Source organism: Magallana gigas, chromosome 8 (genome assembly GCF_963853765.1).
Source record: "Magallana gigas chromosome 8, xbMagGiga1.1, whole genome shotgun sequence".
Taxonomy (NCBI): domain Eukaryota; kingdom Metazoa; phylum Mollusca; class Bivalvia; order Ostreida; family Ostreidae; genus Magallana; species Magallana gigas.
In genome coordinates this window covers 18,349,694-18,377,540 of record NC_088860.1, presented here as the reverse complement: position 1 = coordinate 18,377,540, position 27,847 = coordinate 18,349,694, and the positions used below count along the sequence as shown (strand labels likewise).

General features: G+C 30.7%; 1 protein-coding gene across 4 annotated transcripts; it reads left to right on the top strand.

Annotated features, from left to right (window-relative positions):
• The first annotated feature begins 87 nt into the window (after positions 1-87).
• Positions 88-27,541, top strand: LOC105332092 (cell death abnormality protein 1). Of its 4 annotated transcripts, XM_066069328.1 has the most exons (8): positions 88-208; positions 1,654-1,703; positions 1,804-1,932; positions 2,347-2,475; positions 21,774-21,888; positions 25,974-26,097; positions 26,256-26,376; positions 26,516-27,541. In XM_066069328.1, the coding sequence occupies exons 1-6, from the start codon at positions 102-104 to the stop codon at positions 25,993-25,995; spliced, it is 552 nt and encodes a 183-aa protein (XP_065925400.1). In that variant the 5' UTR covers positions 88-101; the 3' UTR covers positions 25,996-26,097; positions 26,256-26,376; positions 26,516-27,541. The 4 variants fall into 4 exon arrangements, with proteins under 4 accessions (XP_065925400.1, XP_065925401.1, XP_065925399.1 ...); XM_066069329.1 differs by lacking the exon at positions 26,256-26,376; XM_066069331.1 differs by lacking the exons at positions 88-208; positions 1,654-1,703; positions 1,804-1,932; positions 2,347-2,475 and adding exons at positions 11,372-13,113; positions 13,449-13,498; positions 13,592-13,720 and having other exon boundaries at positions 26,516-27,540.
• Positions 27,542-27,847: the final 306 nt, after the last annotated feature.

Genomic DNA, 27,847 nt, shown 5'->3' with positions numbered 1-27,847 from the left:
ATGAATGTAACATTGTCAGTATCCTTCCTTATTCAACGTATATGTTTCCTAATTTATACCAAGAAAAATTAACACTAAAAAAATCATTCTATGGAATCGGTATGTTGACAATCAATTGTTTTCTAGAGGTTTGGATTTTCCTTTTGCTGATTTTGAAATTATGCAACATTGTGGAAGCAGTAAATGGGAATTGTACATCTCCAGGAACGTAAGTCTTATCATATTTTATCAGCACCAAAACTCAATGCCCACCTTTTTGCGTGACAAATGCTTAAGGTTATTGTGTTTGCTGTTACTACACTGATATATAAAGCAAGAACAAAATCACTAAGTTGAAGATGTAATTTATTATTGATTGTTTATCAACATGTTTTTTAATAAATGATCATTGATATATTATTTGTAAGGGTTGATACACGGCTTATTGAGGACGCGCTGTGCGGAAACAAACATTATATTGTCGCATGGTCTTTTTTAACTGAATAAATAAACTTTTTATGGTTTGATTGGTAGTAGGTGTAATTAGATAAACAGTTACAATGTTATGGGATATATTTACTCTGGTCTAGAGGTTGAGTAATAGCAAATATATCAGAGCAAAAGTGTTGTTTAGTGGAAGTTGCTGAAATAGATGAAGCTTTTGATTCCGTTAATCCAAAGAATACAAGAAAGACCGCAAGGTGGAGTGTTGCTACATGTAACAGGTAATCCTATGCTATATCCTATGAAAAAGACACAGTGTAGAATCCTGAAGACAGATTCTTAAATGACATTGGCTTGTTGCTGGCTTGTTGTAACCATCTTTGATCGAACATCTAATGAGATTGTGAATAAGAAGCGTCCTATGTCATGCATAGCTTTGTTGAATTTCTAAATAAATGTTATTGAGAGAATAAAAAAAGGTCGCACTCTCTATTTGAATGATGAATATTGTGCATATTTCCAATAAACCCAATTCTTCAAGGTTGACCTGAAGAAACACATGTTGATTTGTCCAATGATACATAAAATTAAAACTTCCTATTAAAAGACCTGTGCAGGCTTCAGTAATACTAGTATACCATGGACAATCAAGTTGTCATTAGAGTGAAAAAATGCTACAATCAAATTTATCAAACTTGCAATGATAAAATTTATTTAAAAATAAAAAAAATCAAACAATCCTGCATGAAATATATTCATTTCAAGGTAAAAACATGCCGGACATCATTTCTTACAAACTAAACAGTATTTCATAATAACTTTCATAATTGCCAGTCTCCAATTTTAAATGATTAAGCATATTCTAATAATAATAATAATAATAATAATAAATAATAATAATAATGGTAATTAAAATTAATAATAGGCGGAATGATTGTTAATTGCACACACTTTTATTCCGAATTGTATGAATTCAAAATAAATTCAGAGACTGTTCAAACACTGCAATTAAAAAAAACAAGTTACTTCGGTTGCTCTGTGCATCAAGCATAAACCTGATAATGACATAAAATAATAATTACGATTATAAATAGCCTATAGATTTTAAACACAGGAATGGAAAGGGGAAATATGTTTATATGCATGTGTCCTTTTTACTGTATGTCACTATATGTGGCAGTCAATAACTACACTGAATTATAAACCGGGGACTTCTCTTTTCTTTTTCAGAAAAAAAGTTTGCTGTTCTAATTATCACGAAGTTAACGGTGTTTGTATGAGTATGTTGATTTCTAAGAATTAAAATCATATACCCATATCTATAAAAGAAATATTTCGAATGTGATATAAGACATTCATTTGAAATTTCTTAATTTGTAGAATGTCCAATTGGTACATTTGGTGAAAATTGTACGGAAAATTGTCCAGATGGGACGTATGGCGAATTGTGTTCACAGCGATGTGATTGCAAAATAAATCAACGATGCAATTTATTGTTTGGATGTTTGGGTATTGTTTTCTTTTTTTTCCAATGCCTTGCATTTTTATGTCTAACAGTTTACAGAATTTCGATTCACCAGGAAATATTGTGTTAAAATGCATGTTTAAGAAGTGAAAGAATTCATCATTACTAGCGTGCGACCAGTTCTCGCCGAGTACCATTTCTCGCCAGTACATTGTTACGTCATTTTTCAACTATAATTTTTTGTGTTGATAAAATGACGTCACAATGTACTGGTGAGAAATGGTACTCGGCGAGAACTGGTCGCCTGCCAGTTTATGTAATCTTAGACAAGTACATTTTATCAAATTTAATTGAGTTCCTGTTTTGTTACAGCGTAATGGTACACATTCTTATTAAAGAGAAAATGAAAAAAAAATAATTGTCTCAAAACCTTCAGATTTTTGTGAATTTTATTGTAGAATGTCTCAATGGTACAAATAGCACAAACTGTGTGGCAAGGTGTCCGGACAATATGTATGGTAAATCATGCTCACTGAAATGTCAATGCAAAAGGAATCAAAAGTGCGATCGTATCTTTGGATGTATAGGTATTTCTGTTATTTAATTTTTATTTTTGAGTTAAAAAAATCGACATTACATACATATTGACGAATTCAGTAATAACAATGTCTTACATAACCCAAATTTTTAAGTATAAAAGATAAAACCTCACATTTGTATGAAAAGAAAAATACCATTATTTTCTGTCGATAGTGGTTACACCGCTAGACGACGTATATGTTCTTTGTAATGACAAAATGACAATAACAAACCGTGAACCATCTCAAAAATCCATTAAACGAAATACAAATGCTTGATTAGGGCCCTTTATGCGGGCGCCCTATATAGTGATCAGTCTATCCGTCCGTCTGTCCGCCCGTCTTTCTGGAGCATATCTTCTCTACCCTTGGCCAAAACTACTCATACTTCACCCGCAGAATGCCTTTGAGTTAAGGGTCTGTAGTGATTTGGAACCATGTATTAGGTTTGAGATTAGGGTTCCAACAGAGATTATTATAAAATACTTGTCCATGGCATATCATCTCCCCTAGATTGAATCTGGCTTATACTTCAGTCACAGAGTGTCTATGGTCAAATGATGTGCAGTAACCTTGAATGAAGTTTGTAGGTAAAGGTCATATAGAACTACACAAAATCCTTTTTTCAGATACTTTCCACTAAACTCTATTCGGCACATTCTTACCAAAAACAGATCTTTTGAGTAAATGTGTGTAGTGACCTTCAACTACAATCATTTTCCATACCGTATCCTATCTCCCATTGCTTCAATCTGGTTCACACTTTACTCACATGGTGCCTTTGATCAAAGTGTATACCGTGACTTTGAATGATATTTGTAAGTCAAGAGTAAATGTCATATCAAATCACACAAAAAATCTTTTTTAAAAATCATGGATATACTCTCGACTCGGCCCTATTTGGCTAAACAAAGTATTTTGGTTTATGGCGTGGAGTGACCTTGAACAAAGTCAATGTGAAAGTCATAGCAGATCTATTTTTAATCAGTTTAAGGCCTTAAGATTAAATTAAAAGTTCAATGTCAGCTGAAAATTTCTAAGTTATAGGTCAAAGCAAAATACATTGAAAAAGGGTTCATTTGAGATCGTCATCATCTCAATGTTACATGTACCTAGCTAAATCAAATTCTTAAGATTGAAGAAATAATCTATCTTAACTAGAATTGTTAATTGAAATATTGCAAGAAATTAAAACGGGTAAAAAATTTATTCAGATAGTAGTTCTTCAAAACTATCAAGTGTGAGGAAAGTAATTGTAATGGAAAAAATATTAAAGTCTCTATCAAACGAAAATTGAATTTAAAATTGCTAGCGTCAACACAAAATCAATGTCAAACACACATAAAAGTATATATAGAGGTGATTAGGATGCCTTTTTGAGATAAAAAAAAATCATATTAGTTTCAATAAATTTCATTTTAGGGTTGTAATATTGCATAAACAGGTTCCTTTTAACAAGAAGGCCGCCAAATGTTTTGATTTATGGAATTATTTTTTCTAGAGCAAGATTTAGAACTGCAATTCACATTCACCACTTTTACACTCCTGATGATATTAGCGGGCTTATTGATCATTATTAGTATTGTAATAGGTGTCACCGTGTGTGTTGTTAAAAGGTAAGCATTTTTATCCTAAAATACTAAAAACGGTAACTTTTAATTATTTCTTTGACGTAAAGTTATCAATGTTTCATAGCCACAATTTTTGTGTTTTAAATAATTTATAATGTTAATCTTTAATCGGTTTCAATTACAGTCTTATGTTAGTTTTTATAAGACCAAGAAACAAAAAGTAAAGATTTACTTGAGAAGAAGAGAAAAGCGTACAAAGATTTTTTCCAAGATCAGTACTTTTCAATTGTATGCCTATTTTTGTTTATTATAGAAACAACTTGTAAAGAAACTATAGCGTGTATCAATAACCTGTACCTGCACTCAATAGTGGGGATAAACAAATTCAATTATCAGAGATAGAACAAGAACACTACCAAACTCTTTTCTGATGAATCAAAAGCTTTTCATTTATACATGTTTACATAAACTTAATTTTTGCAAACTAATTTGGCAACTTAGTGTAAAAAATACCATCAACAACCATTAGATTTGTACATCTTAATGTTAAAAGTAGATCATTGCAATTGCATGTAAATGTCAAGTTGTTATGAACTCATATTATATATTATAAAACATATATCGTAATATTTTTTTTCCTGTTTGTTCACTATTTATTCATTTTTATTGAATGTATATATATACTTTTTAATTACATTATTGATAATCTGGAATAATATTACCAAATTTGGTTTCATGTTTAAATTTGAATAACGTGAGAAAAAAATATAAATTGTATTGAATTTGTAGTGTGAAAGACATGCATCTACCATATTGTATTTTTAAACATAGAAACTAAAACATTTTATATATATATATATATATATATATATATATATATATATATATATATATATATATATATATATATATATATATATATATATATATATATATATATATATATATTCATCTTTTTTAATAAAGAATAAAAAATCATTTGATAAAGTACATTATGAAAGTACAAATCATGCTTATAGAGATTGATAACAATAATAACTAGAACTTTTTTGTCTTCAACAAAAAGTAAAGGCTTTTCGACAGCCCCATTATCCCTTTTTAGTTAAATGTTCAAAAAAGTATTCTATAATTTATTTCGAAGTGTTCTAAACGCCTTGGTATCCCAAGTTGCTTAGATAAGAACTTATGAGTAGTGCAATGTGAAAAGAAAGATAACTCCAGAACTTTACACTTTTTAGTCTAAAAATGACTAGAAAAATGATTGTGATCTACCAGGGGGGGGGGGAGGTGGGGGAGGGGGTGGGGGAGGGGGTGGGGTGGGTAGGTGGAAGGGAGCAAAGTGGCGGCAACTTACTTTAAAAAACATTATTGGCTTTGTCATAAGCAATCTTTGTGTTGCTTTAGAGAATTGTGTCGATTACACGATTGACATGGTTTTTAAGAGGCTCCAAAATTGAGTAGGTACTGAAGTCTAGATAAGGATGGCAATCCGCCTATGGTGCAAACTACCTGAATCTGTCCCATTGCAATCTCGTTTCTTTATCTACCTAAGTGAACTGCCTTAATCTGATTGTTAAATTCTCTCATGAATGACATTACCCTTTTAATTCTAAAGCCTTTTGATTCCAAAATTTCTACCAAAGCTAGCATAGATTGTCAGCATGGAGCATGAATTTCTTATTTTGCAACCTGTCAGATGAACCACAAACAAAATCTTAATACTATAGGGACAAATTCCAAGAAAGTTATTTCTTTTGTCCATGTTCCAGCCACAGGCCAACATAAACAAGACCAAGATGTTCCAAAATTACCGAACATCCTACTGTCCCTGTATTCATCGGATTTCCAATGTAAATATGATAATTTGAAGTTTCATTGAACTCATTGCATTTTAACCACAGCTGAAGATCACTATGGATTTCTCTTGACAGGCCTATGAAATGATATTGTTAAAAGACACCTGGCATAAGCCCACAAATGCGACATGTGATTGTCTTACACGCCGGTAAGCCCTAGTTGCAAAGATAATGAACTTGCTCATGAATGAAAAATAGTTGCATAAAAATTGATTGGATGGTAAGCTAAATCCCAACACACCCAGATCATTATTGACGAAATGGCCTTGAAAATCTAGTCATACATGTATGAGGATTGACATTGCCTTGTTGGCTAACATTTTGATGGCTGGATTGATAGTTGGAACAGGTAATGGAGGGGTGGTTTTAACCACATTTAAGACATGTATGTAAAAATCAACAGTGTCTTTTGAGATAGGAACCCCTCAAATTAACATCATAACAGCGTGTGTGCTGGTGCAAGTTAGAAGCAGACTTCCGTTCAGGCACGGATACTTGACCTTCATATATTAACCACAATTCTGCACTTATTGTTTCCTAATTAATCAAATTGTTCTTTACCCTTCTTAACCGAAACTGTTTATCATAGTCCCTCCACTCCAATCTTGTGGAGCGTGATGCACCTTGTCTTACGGAACTAACATACTTGCATTGATTATACCCTGGACTTGCTATATATCAGCATTAATAAAGTAAGCATCTGTCCATCCGGAAAAGGAAGCCATTTTTTTTCTTTTGATTTGTTTGTAATCTTAATTCAAACATATACTAATACATAAAGTTGCTGAGTTTTAACTGTTGAATCTCAATGCAATACCTGCATATCTGTCAATGTATTCACATTTTCTAAAGGACTACAATGTCATGAATGTTTCTAAAGAAAGATTTAAAGTTGTTTGAAGATAGTTGAAATTATGTAGATAACAAGTATGTTAAACTTGATAACCCCAGTGACATCATGTTGTAAAAATGACGTCATGAAGATTGTCACAGCAAGCTAAGTGAGCCCTAAGCACCAGAACAAGCTAAACTTTCAGATTCATCAAGAATTTTTTTTGTCTACATCCAATAATGGTCTCTAATGTTCTCCCCCGTGGTGCTCTGCCAAAGATGGCTGACATTTAACTCGTAATTTATGGTTCCTTGAGGTTTAAAGACACGTTTTGAGTACCGAACAAGCTTTGGAACCAAGAGATTTGGTATATGCTTCCATTCCTTCGTATTTAGTCGATATACTTAAACATATGGCAAATGATGAGAGATTTTAACGTATGACGTCACAGTTATCTGGCCCTATATTTCCCGGAACAAAACTAAATGTGGATATATGCTTCAGATAAGTAGGTTTTTAATTTTCTTTTTGGGGGGGATGGGGGTTGATAGAGAGATTTTATCTCTCTCTCTCTCTCTCTCTCTCTCTCTCTCTCTCTCTCTCTATATATATATATATATATATATATATATATATATATATATATATAGCTACATGTAGCTACAAACCAGGACCGGAGGCACAGATGTAATGAAAATGCAAAAATAAATAATTAAAAAAGAAAAAGAAGAAATAATCATGTGTAGTAGCTTTTTCTTTGTATGATATCAACACAAACGCCACGGTTCTCTATATTTATTATTATTTCATTATGAACCCTTTAAAAAGGTTAACAATGGCATTTAAGCATTCATTATAACACTAAACATTTAACATTAATACAATGATATTTTCAAAGAAGTATACACTTCAGTTAACAATACAGTTAACAATATATACCGAGTAAATGCAAAAGAAACATAAAAGTTATTCCCCGTACATCAAAGTGATATTTACACGTATTTATATATATAAGACTTGAACATTGATAAGTTCACATACACATTTATAAATAATAATCATATGAGTAATACAGCTCTTATGTATAATATATAATATATATTTCTAAACATGTATACCTTATTATGGATCAGGGTTCCAATTTGGTACAATACCCGATTAATGGGCGAATGCTGAGCGACAGATTACCCTATTAATAAACATACAAGACTGATATAAAAACCTTCAAATACATCTTCTTTGATTCAATCAGAGCTTGATTTGATAATTATTAAGTGAAACTCAGTATATTGCATTAAAATTACATTAAAAGTAAGAAACAGATTAATTAATGGAAAATAAAGAATTAGTAAGAAAATGGTCAACTTTCAGTCGATGTCTTGAAGTCTTTCGTGATTAATAAATAAAAAAGTCAAATAGTCAAAGTATCTCAGGAACAAACTTGACCTCTTCACTGGCTTAAAAACTACTGCTCTCTCACTGATCAGCGCAAAGAACTTCGCGGGGAACCCTCTCAACCAATGAAAAACATGGATCTATAAACTACCCTCAGGACTTATATAAATAAGTAAAATAAAAACCAAAAGTATTATATTTTTTTAATGAATAAAAAAAGTAAAAAATAAAAACATCACGGATATTCAAATACGCGAATTGTAGAAATTAATAGTTAAATTTGATATTTAATCATTTTAATAAAAACAAATTAAAAATAACACTATTCCACACATGGAAAAAAAAATAAAAGTCAGATAGCAACAAGGTACAAAAAAAAATTATTACTGTATTTATAGCCTACACTTTTGACCAAATTTAACGCAAATTACACTTCACAGACTTGTCAATTCTCTCCAAAAGCAAGGAGCTGTTTTAGGGGTAGGCAAGTCTAAGAATTTTGATATTTCTCTCTCATTCTCTCTCTCTCTCATTCACTTTATCTCTCTCTCTCTCTCTCCCTCTCTCTCTCTCTCTCTCTTTTCATTCTAAACTGACATTGATGCAAGGTACGTATGTACAATTCTTGCTGCGCTCGCTACAACTGTAGCGACGTAAAACAGGTTATTTTGATAAATTAATGTTTTGGAGCTTAATATGGATGTTTTGCGACGGTTTTTCGACTAGGAAACATCAAGCGCATGCCTGCTTATGTACCATTCTTTAATATGTGTATAATTATAAGTACAGAAACATATATAAAAATCAGACCAGTGCTCTATACTGTCAAAGACAAAATATAAAGGAAAAATGTGAATATTTTAATTTGCTTGCAAAATTGGGGGGATTTCTGTGACGTCAAAGATGAACAGCTGACAATGATGACAATTATTAAGATTAATGTGATAGACATCCTCTATAATGTTTTAAATTTACATTCCACATATTTGTTGCATGTAAAGTGTCCGTAAAGCTACAGCAGTGATGATGCTGTAACACACACAGGGTATTGAAATGTTATAATAGCGAGTTTATTATGACGACAAAAACATTGAATGCTGTAAAATGCAACGTCACACGCGAAAATCAAAGCTCATAATCATGTTTGTGGCATTTACAATTATATGAACTTACCCTTAGGATAATATTTAATATATTTAATTTCAGGTATCCGATCCATAATAGCCTCAGATTCAATGAATCTGGGTGCATAACAGATATGTATAGGCTTAATACTCAGTATACTTAAACATAATTTTCCTATTTAAGTATCAATATGCAAGTGTGGAATGTATCCTAATTAAGGACCTATTTCTTTTTTTTGAAGGGTTATCGCCCTTTGCTCTTATTCTATAAAAATTAATTCTAAAAAAAATCTACACGGTATAAAATTTATTTTTAACAGTTTTTGTATTTCTAATGATAAAATACATCTTTCCACCAAAGCATTTTTTGATATTCCAAGTAGTTGCCTTTTTATCTTAAAAAATGTGCTTGTCTCCATAGACCTTAATGTAATCTTCATTAATTAATTACAGCTTAGTTGATAAAATTTATGAAAATTTCTCTCGGTGAATCTTTTTCTACTCTTAAATTGTTTAAATAAATATCAAAGTATCAAATACATGATGGATATTCAAGGTTGGTAAAATTTGGTGCTAATATGGATCGGATACCTAAAAAGGTACATGTATAAATCACATTTGCAGACAAGGCAAGAGGTTAAAATAAATGTAAATATAAGCATTAAATCATTATTTTTTGAAAAAAAATAGTCTCATAACCGCAGCGGTGTGTGCAGAAAATTTTTATAACACGCTAACGCGCGTTACTCAATTTTTATGCATACGCCGCTGCACCTATGAAATTGTATTTAAAAAAAATAATAATGAATCAATGCTTAGATAAAGATTTCATTTCGATACCATACTATTCAAATATTGGTTATTTCTGAGAGCAGATATTTGACAATACCAAATATAGTAATTTTTGTGTTGTCATGGCATCATTAGTACATGTACCAAGATCAGATGTAATGCTACATCATTGTAACAATAGGATTTATATACGTACCGTGTTGACCACCAGAAGTGATGTGGACTAACTGATTCCTCGCTGTTGACAGAGTTGATACTTTGAAACAGACATCTGTGCGGCATGCGGCGAGCGGACATTCCACAGACATTATAAATAGGGGTACTGCTAGGATTTTTTTATTGAGGACATTTGACGTCAAAGCTTGGTCTGTGGCCAGCGTTGGGCCTGCTATTCGTGGTTAGTCTGTGGCATGTTTGCTTCGTGCAGGACTTGCGGAAAGAGACTTTGTTTGGATTTCCGAGACGATCTCACTCTCAGCATTCCAGTGCTCAGTCTTTTGCAATTGTCCTTACGAAAACTTTGTAAACCTAAAATAAAATTTAATTTGCCTACACGTGCTCAAGTATTGTTGCTAAAAAAATTAACAAACGAAATGAAACTACATTGACGAAAAATTGATTGCATGTTTTATTTCGTAATTTCGAAGCTTAAATTAAATCAAATTTCTACATTACCTTCCTGATTGAAATTAGTTTTTCCGCTGCTCAATTTTCGTCTGCATACGGCCAAGGAGGCCAAGGACGCATATATGGGGAAAAATAAAGTATCAAGTTATGATGTATAGATAAAAAAAATCCGGAAAAATTGCATAGTATATTAAAAGATATCATTTACATGTATTTATTCTTGATCATTTATTTGTGATGGATATATTTGATTATCCATGATAGCGGATGTTCAATCAAACACCATACTTGATTGATAAGATCTCAATTCTAAATTTAAAAATTAGTCCAATAAAAACACGGCCGTAGCGCAGTGGAGACAAAGGAAGCAAATGCCTCACATTTGAAACGACGAGCGATCTGTATATCTGTATATATCAACCCCCCCCCCCTCCCCCATGCTACATTGTACTTACCTGGAATGCACAGACTACCTCGCGAACGGAATAATCTCAGACTTTAAAGTAATTAGTTTACCGTTGTAACCTTAACATATGCACGTAAGAAGTCAGCTGTTCCCTCTGTTTGATAAAAAAAATCCGGAAAAATTGCAGAGTATATTAAAAGATATAATTTACATGTATTTATTCTCAATAACAACATTCCTTTGTAATGGATATATTTAATTATCCAGAATAACGGATGTTCAATCAAACTCCATAAAATTTGAATTCTAATTTTAAACATCGGGTCAATAAAAACCCGGCTGTAGCACAGTGGAGACAAAGGAAGCAAATGCCTAACATTTGAAACGATGAGCGATCTGTATATCTGTATTTATCAAAATTGCACCCCTCCCCCATGCTAAATTGTACGAGCCTGGAATGCACAGACTTCCTCGCGAACTGAGTAATATCAGACTTTCAAGTAGTTTCAAGTTGTTGTAGTTACCGTTGTAACCTTAACGTATACATGTAAGAAGTCAGCTGTTCCTTTTGTTAATCGCTCTGAACGACAGTAATAATGATTCAGAATTTTTGATAACTTTTCATTACATAATTCAGTAAACATAAACACCAAGCTAGCATCGCTGCTTCAATTTATTTGATAGATTTTAACGCTTGAATCGCCAAAAGTAAACATTTTATTATTTAAGGATTACGTTTACTCAGGGTTTGAGATTTAAAAATATAGTTTTACAAAGTCCAAAGTTGTTTTAAAAACACAAAATAACAACGTTATTAACAAATATCGATATTGATATCCATGATTTGTTTATTTGAGGAAGATATGCTCCGACAAAGGTAGATTAAAATTGAAACAGGAAATTCGGACTAATTTTTTCATTTTCTTATTTTCTCTTAAACACTTTTTGTTGCAATGTGATTGCAAAAGTTAAGTTTGTATGTGTTTTTTCATATCATTTTACATATTTTATGGTTGTATTTACACGTATTTAAATTTATATCACTGGGTGGCACGCGATTGGAAAAATCTTTAAAATACATAAAATCAATTTAAGATAAAATATCTTTTTTGATACAATTTTGATAATTGACCTTATATAATGTTAATGACAACATAATACAGACAATAAAAACAGTTTTAGGCAATCGATGGTTTGGAGATCCTATTAGTCAATTTTAGAAATTGATAGAGGAAATTCGGACTAAATTACACTTAAGATATGAGCTTAAAACGATTCATTCAAATATAAAATTAGTAAAGCTATTCGTATTTTATAATTTCCCAATCTACAAATTGTTTTATCATTTCTAATAATTAAAAAATAAAGAAAACCTTGAAAATGGTGGACAATTTTGACCAATTTTGACAATTTTTTCAAACAACATTTAGAGATCGCTTGCAGAAAAAGTAGGTCATTGACCTAGTTATTTGAAAGTGAAAAATAGCACTACAATAGTTGGGCTACAATGAACAATAAGTAGTTTTTTCGTTCCTATTAGTGGATTTTTTTGCCCCTGAGTAAACATAATCCTTAAGTTTTGTTTTATTCTCTTTTTGATTTTTAAAAATTCTGTTTGTCCTTTTAAAAGATCATTTTACTGCCTAGCTCTAGAATAACTTTCCCTTATTTCTTGTTCTACACGATACACGGCCACATCAACCTTTAACCTTAAGTGAGTCACGTTTTTTCGCTGGCATTTACGGATTTATCTCACTAGTTATCAATTTGTTGACAACCTAACCTCCCTAATAATTGATATTTTTAAAAAGTATTTATGTAAAAATTTCAAAATCCTTCCTTAATTTGAGTATTTATTTCCGTATTTATGCCAATAAATTACAGTGTACCAATATATTATACATGTATAATTAATCACTTGAAGCGATATGTTGACAAGCGTTTGTTTTATTAATCTTTTGATTTTTGATTTGCTAATATTGCCGATTTTGAATTTTGGCATCAATGCACAAGCAAAAATTGGAGATTGTAGTTTTCCAGAACCGTAAGTCTATTTATTTTATTTGAACTTAAAGATTTTGATTTATATTTTTTGGTGTTTTCTCAGGAGTAGAAATCTAACGAAGAATATATTCATTTATTCTTTTTACAATGACAACATATGTGAGAGTCAATATCTTTATCGCTTAGATTTATAAATCCTCCTGGCGTGCGACCAGTTCTCATCGAGTACCATTTCTCGTCAGTACATTGTGACGTACTTTTATCAACACATAGAATTATAGACAAAAAATGACGTCACAATGTACTGGCGAGAAATGGTACTCGGCGAGAACTGGTCGCACGCCAGTATATGTATCAATTTCTATTGTTTTTCAGAGAAAAAGTTTGCTGTAATAATTATCACGATGTTAACGGTGTTTGTATGAGTAAGTCTATTTTCTTCAAATCCAATTCATACATATGAGAAGAATAAATACAAGGTCATATATGACTCTGATTTGATATTGTTTAATTTGTAGAATGTCCAGACGGTTCATATGGTGAAAATTGTACGGAAACTTGTCCAGATGGGTGGTATGGAGAGTTATGTTCACAGGAATGTGAATGCAAAATGAATCAACAATGCAATTTCATATTTGGATGTTTAGGTAATATTTTTGCTTTTGGTTTCCTTTTACAATTGTATATCCAGTAACTTTTGCAAAAGAGGTCTCGTTTTTATTCTTAATTATAAGGGTCTTTTACCGAATAAATCTTTAACAATATACAGTACAATGCATAGACCGCTTACAAACCATGTCTTGTATTGTTTGTTAAATAATATCGATATTTTTATGATATAAATGTAAGGTAAGAAATTTTCTTTGTTATTATCATTGCTTATTTGTAAGCATACTGAATGAAGGAAGTGATCATGCTGAACCTATATAATTCGGCGTAAGTCGGTTGTGATAGCTGCAATGGTCAGTACAATGCACCAGGCTTGGGGCAAATTACATTGTAAAGTAATGTATTACATTATCATTACTTCATGAATTTGGGCATTAAATTACCATTACCATTACTTCATTCTCTTGAAGTAATGCATTACATTACCATTACATGAGTAAAGTAATGCATTACCATTACCATACTTTGTGACAAGTCAACAATAAGCTTTGAAAAAAGTAATTTAATTGTTGATTAAAACGTTTTTGCGAATGTTTTATATATAAAACACGCTAAAACATTTTTACAGGTTCATGTTTACTATCAGGCTCAAATTTAATGACTTGAACAAGATTGCTGTTGCGCTTCATGATCAGCGAAGTTTCAAAGGTTTCATTTTTGAACTGCATCCGGTCGGGTTTGAAAATCTAAGATATAAGTGTCCAGACAATAATAGAAAAAATACACGAATCTTGTATTCTCTATCAGTCCAAACTATTGTACATAATATACAAGAGAGAGAGAGAGAGAGAGAGAGAGAGAGAGAGAGAGAGAGAAATTATTTTCAAATGGTTATAATACTGGAAGTTATTTTTAAGCTTTCAGAGAGCATGGTTGGACAGTGCATTCTTTTACTGCATTCTTTTTTTGCTTTTAAGGGAGTATATTTACATCTACCATGTATAATTTCCTCTTTTTCTTACGAAAAAATAGTCAATTCATAGCTCTATAGAAACATCCATATTGAAATTTACACGCCCCATTTATCGATTGGTCGAAATCTATAGCGGCTGAAAGTGTCAGGACTGAAATTGACAAGCCCTGTTTATCGATTGGTCTGAATTTACAGCGACCTTAGTAAATTAACTCAGGGACTGCACGAAAATCATGATGATGGCAGACTCAAAGTCTCACAAGAGACAATTCGGCTGTTTCTTTTAGCTAACGTACTTATGTACATTAACAGTTATTTAGTGAATTTTACTAACTTTTCATAATCAATTTATTAATTAGTTAAAGAAAGATGTTAATATAAACAATAAAATGCTTTCTTTGATGATTCATGCGGGTTATGAAGGTAGCGATCATTGCTGGAAAAATTAACATAACTCGCTAACGCGGGTTATGTATTTTTCCTGCAATGTCGCTTCCTTCATATTCCGAATGTTGTTTAAATGTCTGTTCTCTATCCTAATGGAATAGAGTGAAGAGAGGGGCGGATATCAGGGTGTTAAGCACGTATTAAAACAATAGAATGTTTTGATACTACTTAGATTGTCCTGTGGACTTTGTGTGTTGTTTACACAATCTTCACAATAAAGAATTCATTGAATGCACAACTAATTGGAGTAAATTTTTCAAATGATATAAAATTCTTAATAACAACACTCTTAAAATGTTATGAAATTGTGTTGTTATAGCTAGTTATATTGACAATTTAAGAATGGATTTTAAATTTTTTAAAATCATACAGCCAAAATATCTTTATCTCAAGAATGACTTTTTCTTCTTTAAAACAATTTTAACCAAATACAATTTCAATTGTATTACATTAGCATTACTTGTAATGCTAAATTTGTGGCATTACACATTACTAGCATTACTTTGAAAACATGTAATGCATTGCAATGCATTACTATTACAAATAGCATTACCCCAAGCCTGCAATGTACTAAAACTGTATTTGCCCCTTTCTTTATTCATAGAAAAACCCCAACGATTGTTCGATTTAAAGAATGTTCACTTCGCAAACCTCGATTGATTCATATTTTATTTAATCATGTAAATTACATGACAATTGTTCAGAAAGTTAGTTAGTCATAGATGATATCTGTTACCTTATTTTTGCTTAAGTTTCGATATACAACAAAATAAAGTAAGCAAAGTAAAAAATAATCTTTATAATTCATACGTGTAGAAGGAGACTACAATAAAGTCTATTAAAATACTGCTGTGATGTCATTCCTTTGTTCTAGCAGTCAAAGATTTTACTCATGACAGTCCAATATTTGTGATCTAGGCGTTCACTTACCGATCTTAATAAGAGACCGTTACCAGTAGTTACAGTACTGATCCTTCAAAATCGGACTGTATCAAGTAAATCTACAATGACATTCGATGGCAGTGTTTCAAGTACGATATATGACTCAAACACTTCTGTATGAAAAAATATCAGACAGTTTTCGGCCCTAACGTATAACGGGGCTCGACATTGTCTGATATTTTTTCATACAGAACTGTTTGAGGAAAATATCCGTTACAAAGCGATTCTCTTTACATGTAGTCAAAGGGTTTTTGGAAACAATTGAATTTTTTATTAATAAGTAAAAGGTGAAAACATTATAGAGACACGTGCACGATAACTAAATATAAATGCTTATTGCCTGAAAACATGTGTATGGGTACATGTTTTTTTCTTACCCTTTTTGACTTTAAGACGATTGATTTTAAAACTGTAAAAATTTGAATTATATACAAAAAATGCTGCGACCTTGCTTTGCTAAAATGTATTTCTTTTTTCTTGATAGATGGTTTGTTCTTATTAAAAAAATTGCTCTAATCCGAAAATCCCTAGGCATCATCATCGGTTTTACCATAATCGTTATCCATAATAAGAAATGAGTTTGTATTGATAACGTAGATAAGTTATATATTGCGTCACAAGCAATTTTTTACTCAATTTTAGTGATTGTTATATAATATTGAGAATTCAATGTTCGTAACAATCACTTCGGTTAGGTCACGATATATCTGCCAAAAGTTAATAAGATCTGTCGTCCTTAAATATTTACACAAGCGACTATAAGGTTGACTACTCGAGAGATAGACACATCTTACAATTAATTTTGCCGATACTGAGTACATGTTACTCATTGAGTCAATTGTCCACTAGTAAGTGACTATTTGATTCTACATCGCCTCCTTTTTTGTTAAAAAAGGTATTAAAAATGCATTGACTGAAATACATTTAAATAAGAAATAAATAAATATAAACAATTCTAAATGATACTTAATACAAGTGAATCGTAAAAAAGGTTAAAAGCAGGGAATGCATATCAATAATTCTTAATTGATACTTAAAGGCACTTGGACACGATTTGAGATCAAATTTTATTTTTTATGTATAAAATGGTTTACTGGTCCATTTTAAATGATTGATCAAAATATTGAATGTTAAAGTCAAGTTACAAGCGATGTACAGAGGTAAGAATTGATTGTTACGTAAACAAAGCTCGAGTCTTATACATGTAGTTGTTTACAAAAATGTAATGTAGAGCATTATCATGTCTTAGACAACATGACAGGTAAAAAACAATTTAAAATAATTCAGTATCTTCATTAATATTATTATCAACAAAAGAAAGATGAATTTGAGTGAAACTTACATCAATACAACACATATATAAAAATGACAATAAACTATCTTTGTTTACAGAACAAAGAATTATGAACTCTGTACATGTATATTGCTTATAACTTGATATTTGACTTTCAAATTTTGACATAGCATAATGAACTTCTAAATTTATCAGTTTAAACTTTGAAAATGGAAAAGAATTAAATTTGAAAATTTTAAGTCAAATTGTGTCAAAGTCCCTTTAATACCAGTGAATCGTAAAAAATGTCAAATGATGCATAAAGCAACTTAATACAATTTTACTTATTTTGATATTAACAACAAAAAGAGCTGTGTAATATACAAGAATAGCCGTTGCCGGAATTTGAAATAGAAAAACTCATACATTATTAAACAATTCCCTAACATCATTCTATTTGATATTTCTCTACATTTTGAACAGTTCTAATCGTCCCAAAATAAAAAAAAATCACAATAATAATTGCACAATAAAACCAAACAAATTGTCTGCACCGCTTGGTGTGTTACAGGACCGACGACATCCAAAAATAAGCATTCAATGCTTATATTTTAATTCATACTGATGTCTATTTGTATGAAACATGTGTATATTGGCGCTGAAATCATTATATACGCTCTCAGTCAGGGAGATGAAACATACATGTAACAGCCATATTAACATTTTATTCAGTTTGCTTCCGCGACTAAAAATACGAGGGCGGTCCAAATAGTTCGCGGACGATCGCGTTTTTTGTCATTTTAAATGAGTTTTTATATGCATATTGTATGCCAAAATATTTATAATAGAATTCCAAATCTGATTAAAGTGGTTTCAAATGTTTTCATTTAAATTAAACTTAAATTTTACTGTATTAAAGTGTCGAAAAAAGTACGAACGGCCCAGTGTCAAAATTTCCAAACATCGAGATTTTAATAAACAATAATTACAAGAAGTAAAATGAAATAAAGTATGCAAAGTAAAAATAATCTGTATAATTCATACGTGTAGAAGGAGATTTCAATAAAGTCTATTTAAATACTGCTGTGATGTCATTCCTTTGTTCTAGCAGTCAAAATATTATTTGTGACAGTCCGAAATTTGTGATCTAGGCGTTCACTTAGCGATCATAATATGAGACCTTTACCAGTGGTAACAGTACCGATCCTTCAAAATCGGACTGTCTCAGGTTAATCGACTATCAAATTCGATGGCAGTGTTTCAATAACGATATATGCCTCAAACACTTGTGTATAAAAAAAATTCCCTTACAACATTCTACTTGATATTTCTCTACCTTTTGAACTATTTTAATCGTCCAAAAAAAAAATACAATAATAAATTCACAATAATACCAAGCGGGCCTACTGTATAGTGATCAGTCTGTCCGTCCGTATTTCTTGTCTGGAGCATATCTTCTCTACCCTTGGCCCAAACTGACTCATACTTTACCTGCAGAATGCCTTTGAGTTACGGGTGTGCAGTGATTTTGAACCATGTTTTAGGTCTAAGGTTAGGGTTACAACAGTTATATATAAAATCCATGTCAATGACATATCATCTCCCCTTGATCCAATCTGCCCCACACACCAGAGTGTCTATGGTCAAAGGATGTGCAGTAATATAACCTTGAATGAAGTTTGTAGGTCAAAGTCATATAGGACTACACAAAATCCCTGTTTCAGATACTTTCCACTAAGCCCTATTTTGCACATACTTTTTTTTTTTTTTTTTTTTTTTTATAATAATGATTTTATTTGAAATTACATACAAATTGCTTGAGGTAATACCTCCGCAGAGGCCCTCTTTGTATACCTTACCTGGGGTGCCAGGGGCCCCCTGGATCGGTAACTATGTAGCAAAAAAAAAATAATGAGGATACCTTATACATTTATATTTTTACAAAGTAACGTTAATAAAGTGAAGTAATATAATTATAATCATAGTAGATCATACACATATCTAACTTAATAGTGCGAATTTATCATTTTTTTTTCCTTATGTAAAGATTTATTGAAAAAATAAAAAATAAAATGCGGTACTATGCGGTAGGACTTGCTTCTACAGTCACAGTTCTTTTTGTCCTATACCGCCTAAAAGTACGAGAGCCAGGTCGCCCTCTAGTTCATTATATTCTATTATTAATAATACAACATTATTGTTATTACTATTTCATATTTTACAATTTACAGCATTTCAGAAAGAGTTCTAAGTATACAGTAATAAAAATTGACAGTTTGTGCTTGCTGATTTACAAGGAAAAAGCTTGCAAGCGATGACCTTAAAAATAAAATTAGGCCTTCATTTGTGACATTGTCTTCTATCAATTTCATTTTGTATTTAAAAATTTTACATGCAATGAAGGATATTACATTGTTTAAAACTACATTGCTTTGGTTTCCATTATAAATGAAACCCAAAACAAGATGTTTCCAAGCAATATTAATTTTAAGTATAGCAGAAACCTTTTTCCAGATGTTTTTTACAAGTATACAATCGAAAACCATATGTTTTGTATTTTCAATTTCTCGACAATACGTACAAAATTTATCAATATTTTTATTCCATTTGCTAAGGTATAGATTATTTGGCAACAGATTGTGCAATAATTTAAAATTAAATTCAGCAATGCTTTTATCATTAATTTTTACAATTTTTTCATCATATATTTTTCGCCAACACAATGAGTTTATGTCGCTAAATTCATTTTTCCATTTACTCTCCATGATAGGTTTTTTGGATTTGTCATCAAGTAGTATTTTATAGAAGAAGCCAGATTTCGTTTTACCGATATCTTTTATTTCTCCTTGTAATTTAAAATGAAATTCACTTTTGATATTTATATATCTCCTCCTGCTTGTATCATTATGTATTTTAGAGTGAAAAACGTTTTTTAGTGTTAGATATTCACAAAGATAATTTCTTTTCGATTTTAATACAGTAGCTATTTCATTGAGCGATTTAAAACCATTATCATTCACAAGGTCTTTCACATAATGAAAGCCGCTTTCGAACCAGTTCTGAAAATATAAAACTTTTCCCTTGTATTTAAAGTTTACGTTAAACCAAATATTCTGCCGTAATATTTCTTCCACAGTATCAATGCTTTTTGGAGTTTTGCATTCATTAAATGCAGTAAATACCTCTTTGTAGAATTGTGGAAGTCCTTTCAGACTATTAAAATCAGAAGTGTTTGTTACATTTGATTCTAGAATATATTCGATTTTCATCTTATGATTTGCTAAACATGCATTTAAAAATTTACTTAAATTACTCCTATTTTGTGTAAGTTTTGAAATCCAAGCTGCTTTAGTAGCTTTAATTTTGATTTCTGGGTCAATTATTCCTATACCCCCCTCTTTTATCTCGCGAATTAATGTGTGCCTTTTGATGCGTTCACGATTGCCCCATAAAAATGAAAAAATTAGTTTATTTAATTTTTTAAAGTAATCATTTCCCGGATTTTCTAAAACCGTTGCAGTGAAAATGATCTTTGATAGAATAATCGAGTTTACAATTTGACATTTACCGAAGATAGTAAGCTTTCGACTTCTCCACGAATCCAGTATCTTTTCAAATTCCTTTAATTTACATATCCAATTTTTTTCGTTACATATATTTTTGTTTAGTCCAGCATATATACCTAAGCATTTTAAAGTATCTTTATTTATTGTTACTTGATATACGTGTGTTTGGCGATCTAATCTTTCTCTAAGAGGTCCGTTTTAGTCATATTTAAATTTGTGCCCGACATTTTGCCAAATTTTTTAAAAATGTTTAGCGCATTTTCCAATGATAATTGATCTTCCAATGTAAATGTACTATCATCAGCATGTTGTATACATTTAATTTCTTTTTCTAACGAACTAATTTTGAACCCTTTTATATCTCCACAATTCTGTATTTTTAGATTCAATATTTCCATTACGAATAAAAATAATAAGGCTGATACTGGACAACCCTGTCTTATTCCACGTTCCATTCTACATTTCCGTGACAGCCAGCTATTATTTTTTGCACATACTTAACATCAAAAGAGCTTTTGAGTAAATATGTGTTGTGACCTTGAACAAATTTTCAAGATTATTAAGGTCATGGTGAAGGTCATAGTAGAATTATATAAATAATCCTTGTCCAGAGCATATCCTCTCTCCTCATTCTTTAATCTGGTTCACACTTCACTCACAAGGTGCCTTTGATAAAATTGTATGCAGTTAGTTTGAATGATATTTGTAAGTCAGGAGTAAAGGTCATATCGAATCACACAAAATTGCTTTTTTAAAGATCATATGTATATACTCTCGACTCAGTCCTATTTGGCTAAACAGAGCTTTTGGGTTTATGGCGTTTAATGACCTTGAACCAAGTCAATGTGAAAATCATATCATCATATAATTTTTGAAATTATTTTTTCTAGAGCAAGATTTAGAACCGCAATTCACTTTCTCCACTTTCACCCTCCTGAAGATATCAGCGGGCTTCTTGATCATTATTAGTATTGTAATAGGTGTCACCGTGTGTGTTGTAAAAAGGTAAGCATTTTAAAACCTAACTTGAAACTATTGCTTTGACGAAAAATTATCAATGTTTCATAGCCATATTTTTGTGTTTTAAATAATTGATAATGTTCAGCTTTAATTGGTTTCAATTACAGTTTCTATGTTAGTTTTTACAAGATGAAGAAACAAAAAGTAAAAATTTACTTTATTTTTAGTGGCAGAAAAAAAGCGTACAAATAATTTTTACGAGACCAGCACATTTTCAATTGTATGCCTATTCTTGTTAATTATAGAATCACCTTGTCAAGAAAATATAGCGTGTATCAATCACCTGTACCTTTATTCTATAGTGGGGATAAACAAATACAATTATCCGAGATAGAACAAGGACACTATCAAACTCTTTTCTGAGGAATCAAAACTTGTCATTTATGCATGTGTATTTATAAAGGGTATTTATAAACTAAAAACTAAATGTTTGCAAACTAATTTAACAACTTAAGGTAAAAAAAAAATACCAACAAAAATCATCAGATTTGTACAGCTTAATGTTATAAGAAGATCTTGGCAACTGCATATAAATGTCAAATTGTTATGAACTTATATTGTTCATTATAAAACATACATTGTGATAACATTTTTCCTGTTTGTTCACTAATTAATTGTTTTTTTTATAGAATGTATATATATACTTTTTAATTACATCATTGATATTCATTGTGATAATATTCTTTCCTGTTTGTTCACCAATGAATTGTTTTTTATAGAATGTATATATATACTTTTTAAGTACATTATTGATATTCACTAATAATATTACCAAATTTGGTTTCTTGTTTAACTTTGAATAACGTGAGAAAAACTGAATTGTAATGAATTGGTATTGTGAAAGGCATGTAACTAACATATTGTATTCTTAAACAGAGAAACTAAAACAGTCTTTTATGTAAGCAATTCTTTGTTCACGATTCATTTTGTTTAAATGAGCAATAAAAACTCATTTGATTGTGTACAATTTATGTCATGATCAAAAAGTACAAATCATGCTCGTAGATATTGATAACAAATATAAACTAGTGACAAAAATATTTTGCACTACTGCATGATACGATTACGTTTAAAAAATGCTATGAAGAAGAAAGCTAAATAAACTATTAAAAAGAGAAATAAATCAATTTTGTTAGGAGTTCAACATAAATAATCTAAGAACAGATATGCAAATTGAAAATATTGTATAACTTAGATTTTGAAGAACACATTTTGCAATTGATCTTTTTATCCCGGAGTAATTTTCATTCAATTCAAAAATTTAATTTAACAAGTATTTAAATACTTAAAACATATACTTTTATTTCAAATTTCCTAAATATTGAACAACTGTTGCACAAATATAATGATTTATATAATATTGTGCAATTTTTAATCATAAATTAAATTTTTACTTTATCCATCCTTATTCAACCCATATGAAAACAATATTTAAACACATACTATCGGAATAGTCATGTCTAACGTGCGAGTACCCATTATTGCCGAACGATACACATTTTTTATATATCACTCTCTTAATAATAGCTGTCATGTGAAAATTTCTATGCAAATTTCTGCATTGTTCATTCATATAACTTAGTGGAGTTTTTTATTTCAAAGCTATCTTAAACGACGTACTTTTGACTAAAAATAAACCCTGTCCATGACCTTCGATAAACAGGAAGTCGAGTACCCATTATTGCCGCTTATATCTTTTCGTCATTATTCAGTAATTAGCGGCAAATAAGCCAAAATTTTTAAAGGATCTCACAATGTCAGACAATTGAAAGATTTTAAAATAAGAATTTATTTCATAAATGCAGTTTTAAAGAATTTTACGTAATATATTTTTTTCAATGTCTCTGCGACCGCATGCGCAGAAAATAACAACAAACAGGAGAACATGTGCTTTACAGGACTTGCGACATATGGATCGATGCATGCGCCGTCCCGGTATGACAATGAATGTCGAACCATTTGCAAGGTTCTGGCAAACACTGGTATACCAACAGTCACAATTTTCACGCGAAATCCAGTTGTTAAAAAAGTTTTTTCCGCCGTACTGATTGTTGCATTGGGGCACTTTGCTGGGACATGGACATGACAGGCGGAATACAATGTGGTGTCAACTAATACATTGACTTTAGCAGTAATGGTAGGTGGGTAGATTAGTCAATATCATTTGGATACTTTGATAAACAGATATTTCATTGGAATTGATATTTTTGATAATGTGCAACCCCACCCCCCATATACACGAGTAACACAGAGCAATAGAAATACTAAAATGCATTTATAATTTTCCTGGAGAAGACGGATGCAAAGTTAAACATTGGTTTAGATGTAAATCACTTTATTATGCTACCAATCCTACATTTGAGAAGAACTAGTACCCTGAATCGGGAGAACCCATGCCATGCATGCATGTACTTGGAATAAGTGTTAAGTGTCCTTTAATAGAAGTCATATTGGGTATGAATTCTTTTAGAGAATTAATACCCTGGAAAAATTGTGCCAAAAGTTATATTGAACATGACCAAGAAAAGAAATCTAGCATGCCGTAATGCCATATAGTTAATTATGTATTATAGTCTGTCCCAAGTTATTGCTTCCATCAATTTTTGATGATTTTTTTTATAAAAATACACATACCTGTGAAAGAAATACAATTGAAATCGATGAAAGGGAATATATCAAAGATATCTTCATTGAACAATTATCCCTTTTCACTCATAAAATTTCACAGGAACAAAAACAATTTTCTTACGGAGATTTATAATTGGAAATGTTTACATCTTTTATCCATTCGGAATACACTCGGAATACATCGTGCAATTTTTTATTCTTATTAATGGCTGATGCAATGCAAAATCTCCGTAGACTTTCAATTTTTGGATGTGTATTGAAACCTGAAGCGGTAGAAGGGGCGTTTCAAAACAGATAATCTGGACATTTTTCATATTAGTGGATGAACGCAGTTTGAGCTCAAAGGTATTTACTATTATTGAAATATCAAGCAAAAAGTGGTGGAAGCAAAAACTCGGGACAGAGTATACCTATTATAAAGCTATATTATTCCATGTGGGGCAAACACTGGCATCAGTCTGTAGTCCATAAATTTAAAAATGAGAAAATATTTGGTCCATATATGTTTTTGAGTGTTTGAAAATGGGAAAACTTTTCAGTTTAATGCAAATTATCAATCTGTTCCTGTTCAAAAGATTTTGAAATAAAACATGGTCTCATAAGTTCCATTTCTATTAGGGCCTATAAAAAATATTGTGTGTTTAGGGTAACACTGATGAAAAAACTAGGTTAGATAGGTAGAGATATTTTTTTATTTCATCATATTTTTTTTCTGCATGATTCCTAAGAATGTTTGTTTGTGTCATATTGAAAAACAGGTTTTTTTTATTAGAAATAACATTAAATTCACATTCAGATAAAATCAGACGTCTAAAAATGGTAGGATCGGGGCATTTTTTAGGTTAGGTCGGATTACCCTAAACACACAACTTTTTTTTTAGGCTTAGTGTGCAAGTAACATGCAATAAAAGCTAAAAAAAAAAACATCACAGATGGATGTTTATGTAAAGCTAAGTCAAAAGCTCATATAAGATGAATAAAAAAAATCCTAAACCACAGGTCCCGAGATCAAATATAGCAGGGGCTTTTGTTTTTATGAAAAGCAATACACGTACATTTTTAAAAAGTTGATTTTCCCCTAAAATTGAACACTTTTTCCATCATTTTGAAGTCAAATGCATGCTTAAATTTCATATCTTGAAGAAATATAAAAATCGGACTTGTATTACAAATTTTTTCTGGGGGTGTGGAGAACTCTTAATATTGTCAATCATGAATGATACTGTCTTTCTATTAATGAAAATCATTGTGCATGCCTATTATAATAATTACTAACAGTGATTCCAAAGCGATTGATATTTGGGCTTGGTTGGATATGCAAAGAGGGCTTTCCAAGTCTCAACCTCTAGCTTTCATGTTTAGACATTTCCAGTTAAGATTACGCAGATACTTGCAATCAGATTCAATGTAAAAAAATTAGATTTTCTATTTTTTTTTCTCAGAGGACTGCATGATGAAAATTAGAGAAAAAAATGAGTTCGACAAGATATCTTGGATATATAAGACCCTGCTGGACCAGGTTGTTATCCTAGAAGATGACCAAAAGTACTCATATTTTACTAGAAGGTCTGTCCTTCTGATTGTCAGATTGGTTTACTTTATGAGAAAATGTATTAAATTTAAAACTTTAGATTATCTGTGTTGAAAAAACAATGTTTTACTATAATGGTGTCTTGTGTCAGTTGAGTGTAGCGAAATATATGCATGTTTTTGCCTACTTTTAGCTAACACTTCGATCACCTCAGAGATGTGGTATGGAATTTGTTTGCCAATTGCCAAAGTTATTACCATAAGTTAACAAAGATGCAAAGCTTATATAGAGAAGTGAAAAGGGAATGCATTTAAGTAAAATGATTTGTTCCATCAACTAAAAATGATGAATTTTATTTAGACTTTCATGACAGAAAATCAACTTTGGTCAAAAGTACCTGTATATGTTTTTGAGTGTGGAATATTTACAAGCATGCTATGTTATGTGTTTCAGGTAAATTTCAAGAACATTTCCCCACTCTACATTCATAATCAGATGACCAAGTTTCTCCTGGCTTACCCAAGACATATTGGCAAGAAACAGAAATTCTTTTTTTTTAATTTAAAAAAGCAGGAATTTAGTAAGATGGCTCTCATGGATGCCTATGATAAATAACAGCTGTTTATAAATTTATTGAAAAAATTGTAAATACATTTGTAATTTGTACTTAGATAATACAGATGACTGTACATTGATATGATAAGGTTGATTCTAAAAAAATACTGTACATTGTACATCTGTTGTAAATTTTAAAAAGGATTTACATGTAACAATTAGAAAAGAATTTTTAAGCAGATAGATGGTAAATACTTCAGATTTTCAGTTACTTCTTTCATTATTCAAAAAAAATATTTTTGTAGAGAATAGCAGAATGTTGTAAATGTTGAAAGTGAATTCGTAAATATTTGAATTGTAATTTATATTTTTTCCATGTATTTGTCAATTGATTAGATTTATGTTGCCATTTGCAAATTACCTGTGTGCTAGTTTTATTTTTTTTTTCAAAGTTAAACTGTTATGGTCAATATCAAATTTGGTTGGACATTTTTGTAACTTCCATTTGAAAAAGTATTTTTATTTGGAATGTAGGTAAACTTGTTTATATATATTTGCCATGATAGATGTTGGCAATTTAAAGCAATATGAGCTGCAATTTTCATGTTGAATTTTTTTTCTCAAGAAAATGTTATTTTGAACTAAAATGACAAAAAATATCATGGTCTTAAAATTTCTGTTAGCTCTGTTTTCTGGGAAAAGCCATTAAGAAGCCTTAATTGGAGCAAAATTAAATTATTGTCATCCTGTACAAAAAATTGATCTGCTATATATATGTTCCTTATTAGGGAAATCTTTCTCCTGACAAAAATTAATGATTTTTTTCAATTTTATCATAAAAGTTTAAGTTACAGGCAGACTTATCATACTAGCATGTTTTTGCAGCAAAATAAATTTTTTGGAAATTTTATAAATCTTATATGTTTGTTTTCTTTCAATTAAAAGTCCTATAGCTTACACAAATTCATTACATGTTGTTTTCTTTTAAGAATTAGATTACTTATTAAAATGCTTTGTTTTATATAACATTTACAAATTTGACACAGTTTGGGTAAACTAGGTATTAAATGAATTTTTTTTCCCTCAAAAGTTGCCTGAATGTCAGATAGAAATTTGATCTGTAATCAACTGGATTTGTAAGTGAATATATGCTATGGTTATTTATAAAAATATCTTCAGTCTAGGTAGTAGGTACTGATACTTTATATGGAATTGGTCATGAAATGACAA

What these genes read in the sequence shown, in the direction of transcription:
- LOC105332092 (XM_066069327.1), top strand. Translation starts at nt 102, where the DNA reads ATGTTGACAATCAATTGTTTTCTAGAGGTTTGGATTTTCCTTTTGCTG. An exon ending in AATTGTACATCTCCAGGAAC is followed by an intron (nt 209 to 1,653) that starts GTAAGTCTTATC and finishes TTTCTTTTTCAG; the next exon opens with AAAAAAAGTTTGCTGTTCTA. An exon ending in TTTATTGTTTGGATGTTTGG is followed by an intron (nt 1,933 to 2,346) that starts GTATTGTTTTCT and finishes ATTTTATTGTAG; the next exon opens with AATGTCTCAATGGTACAAAT.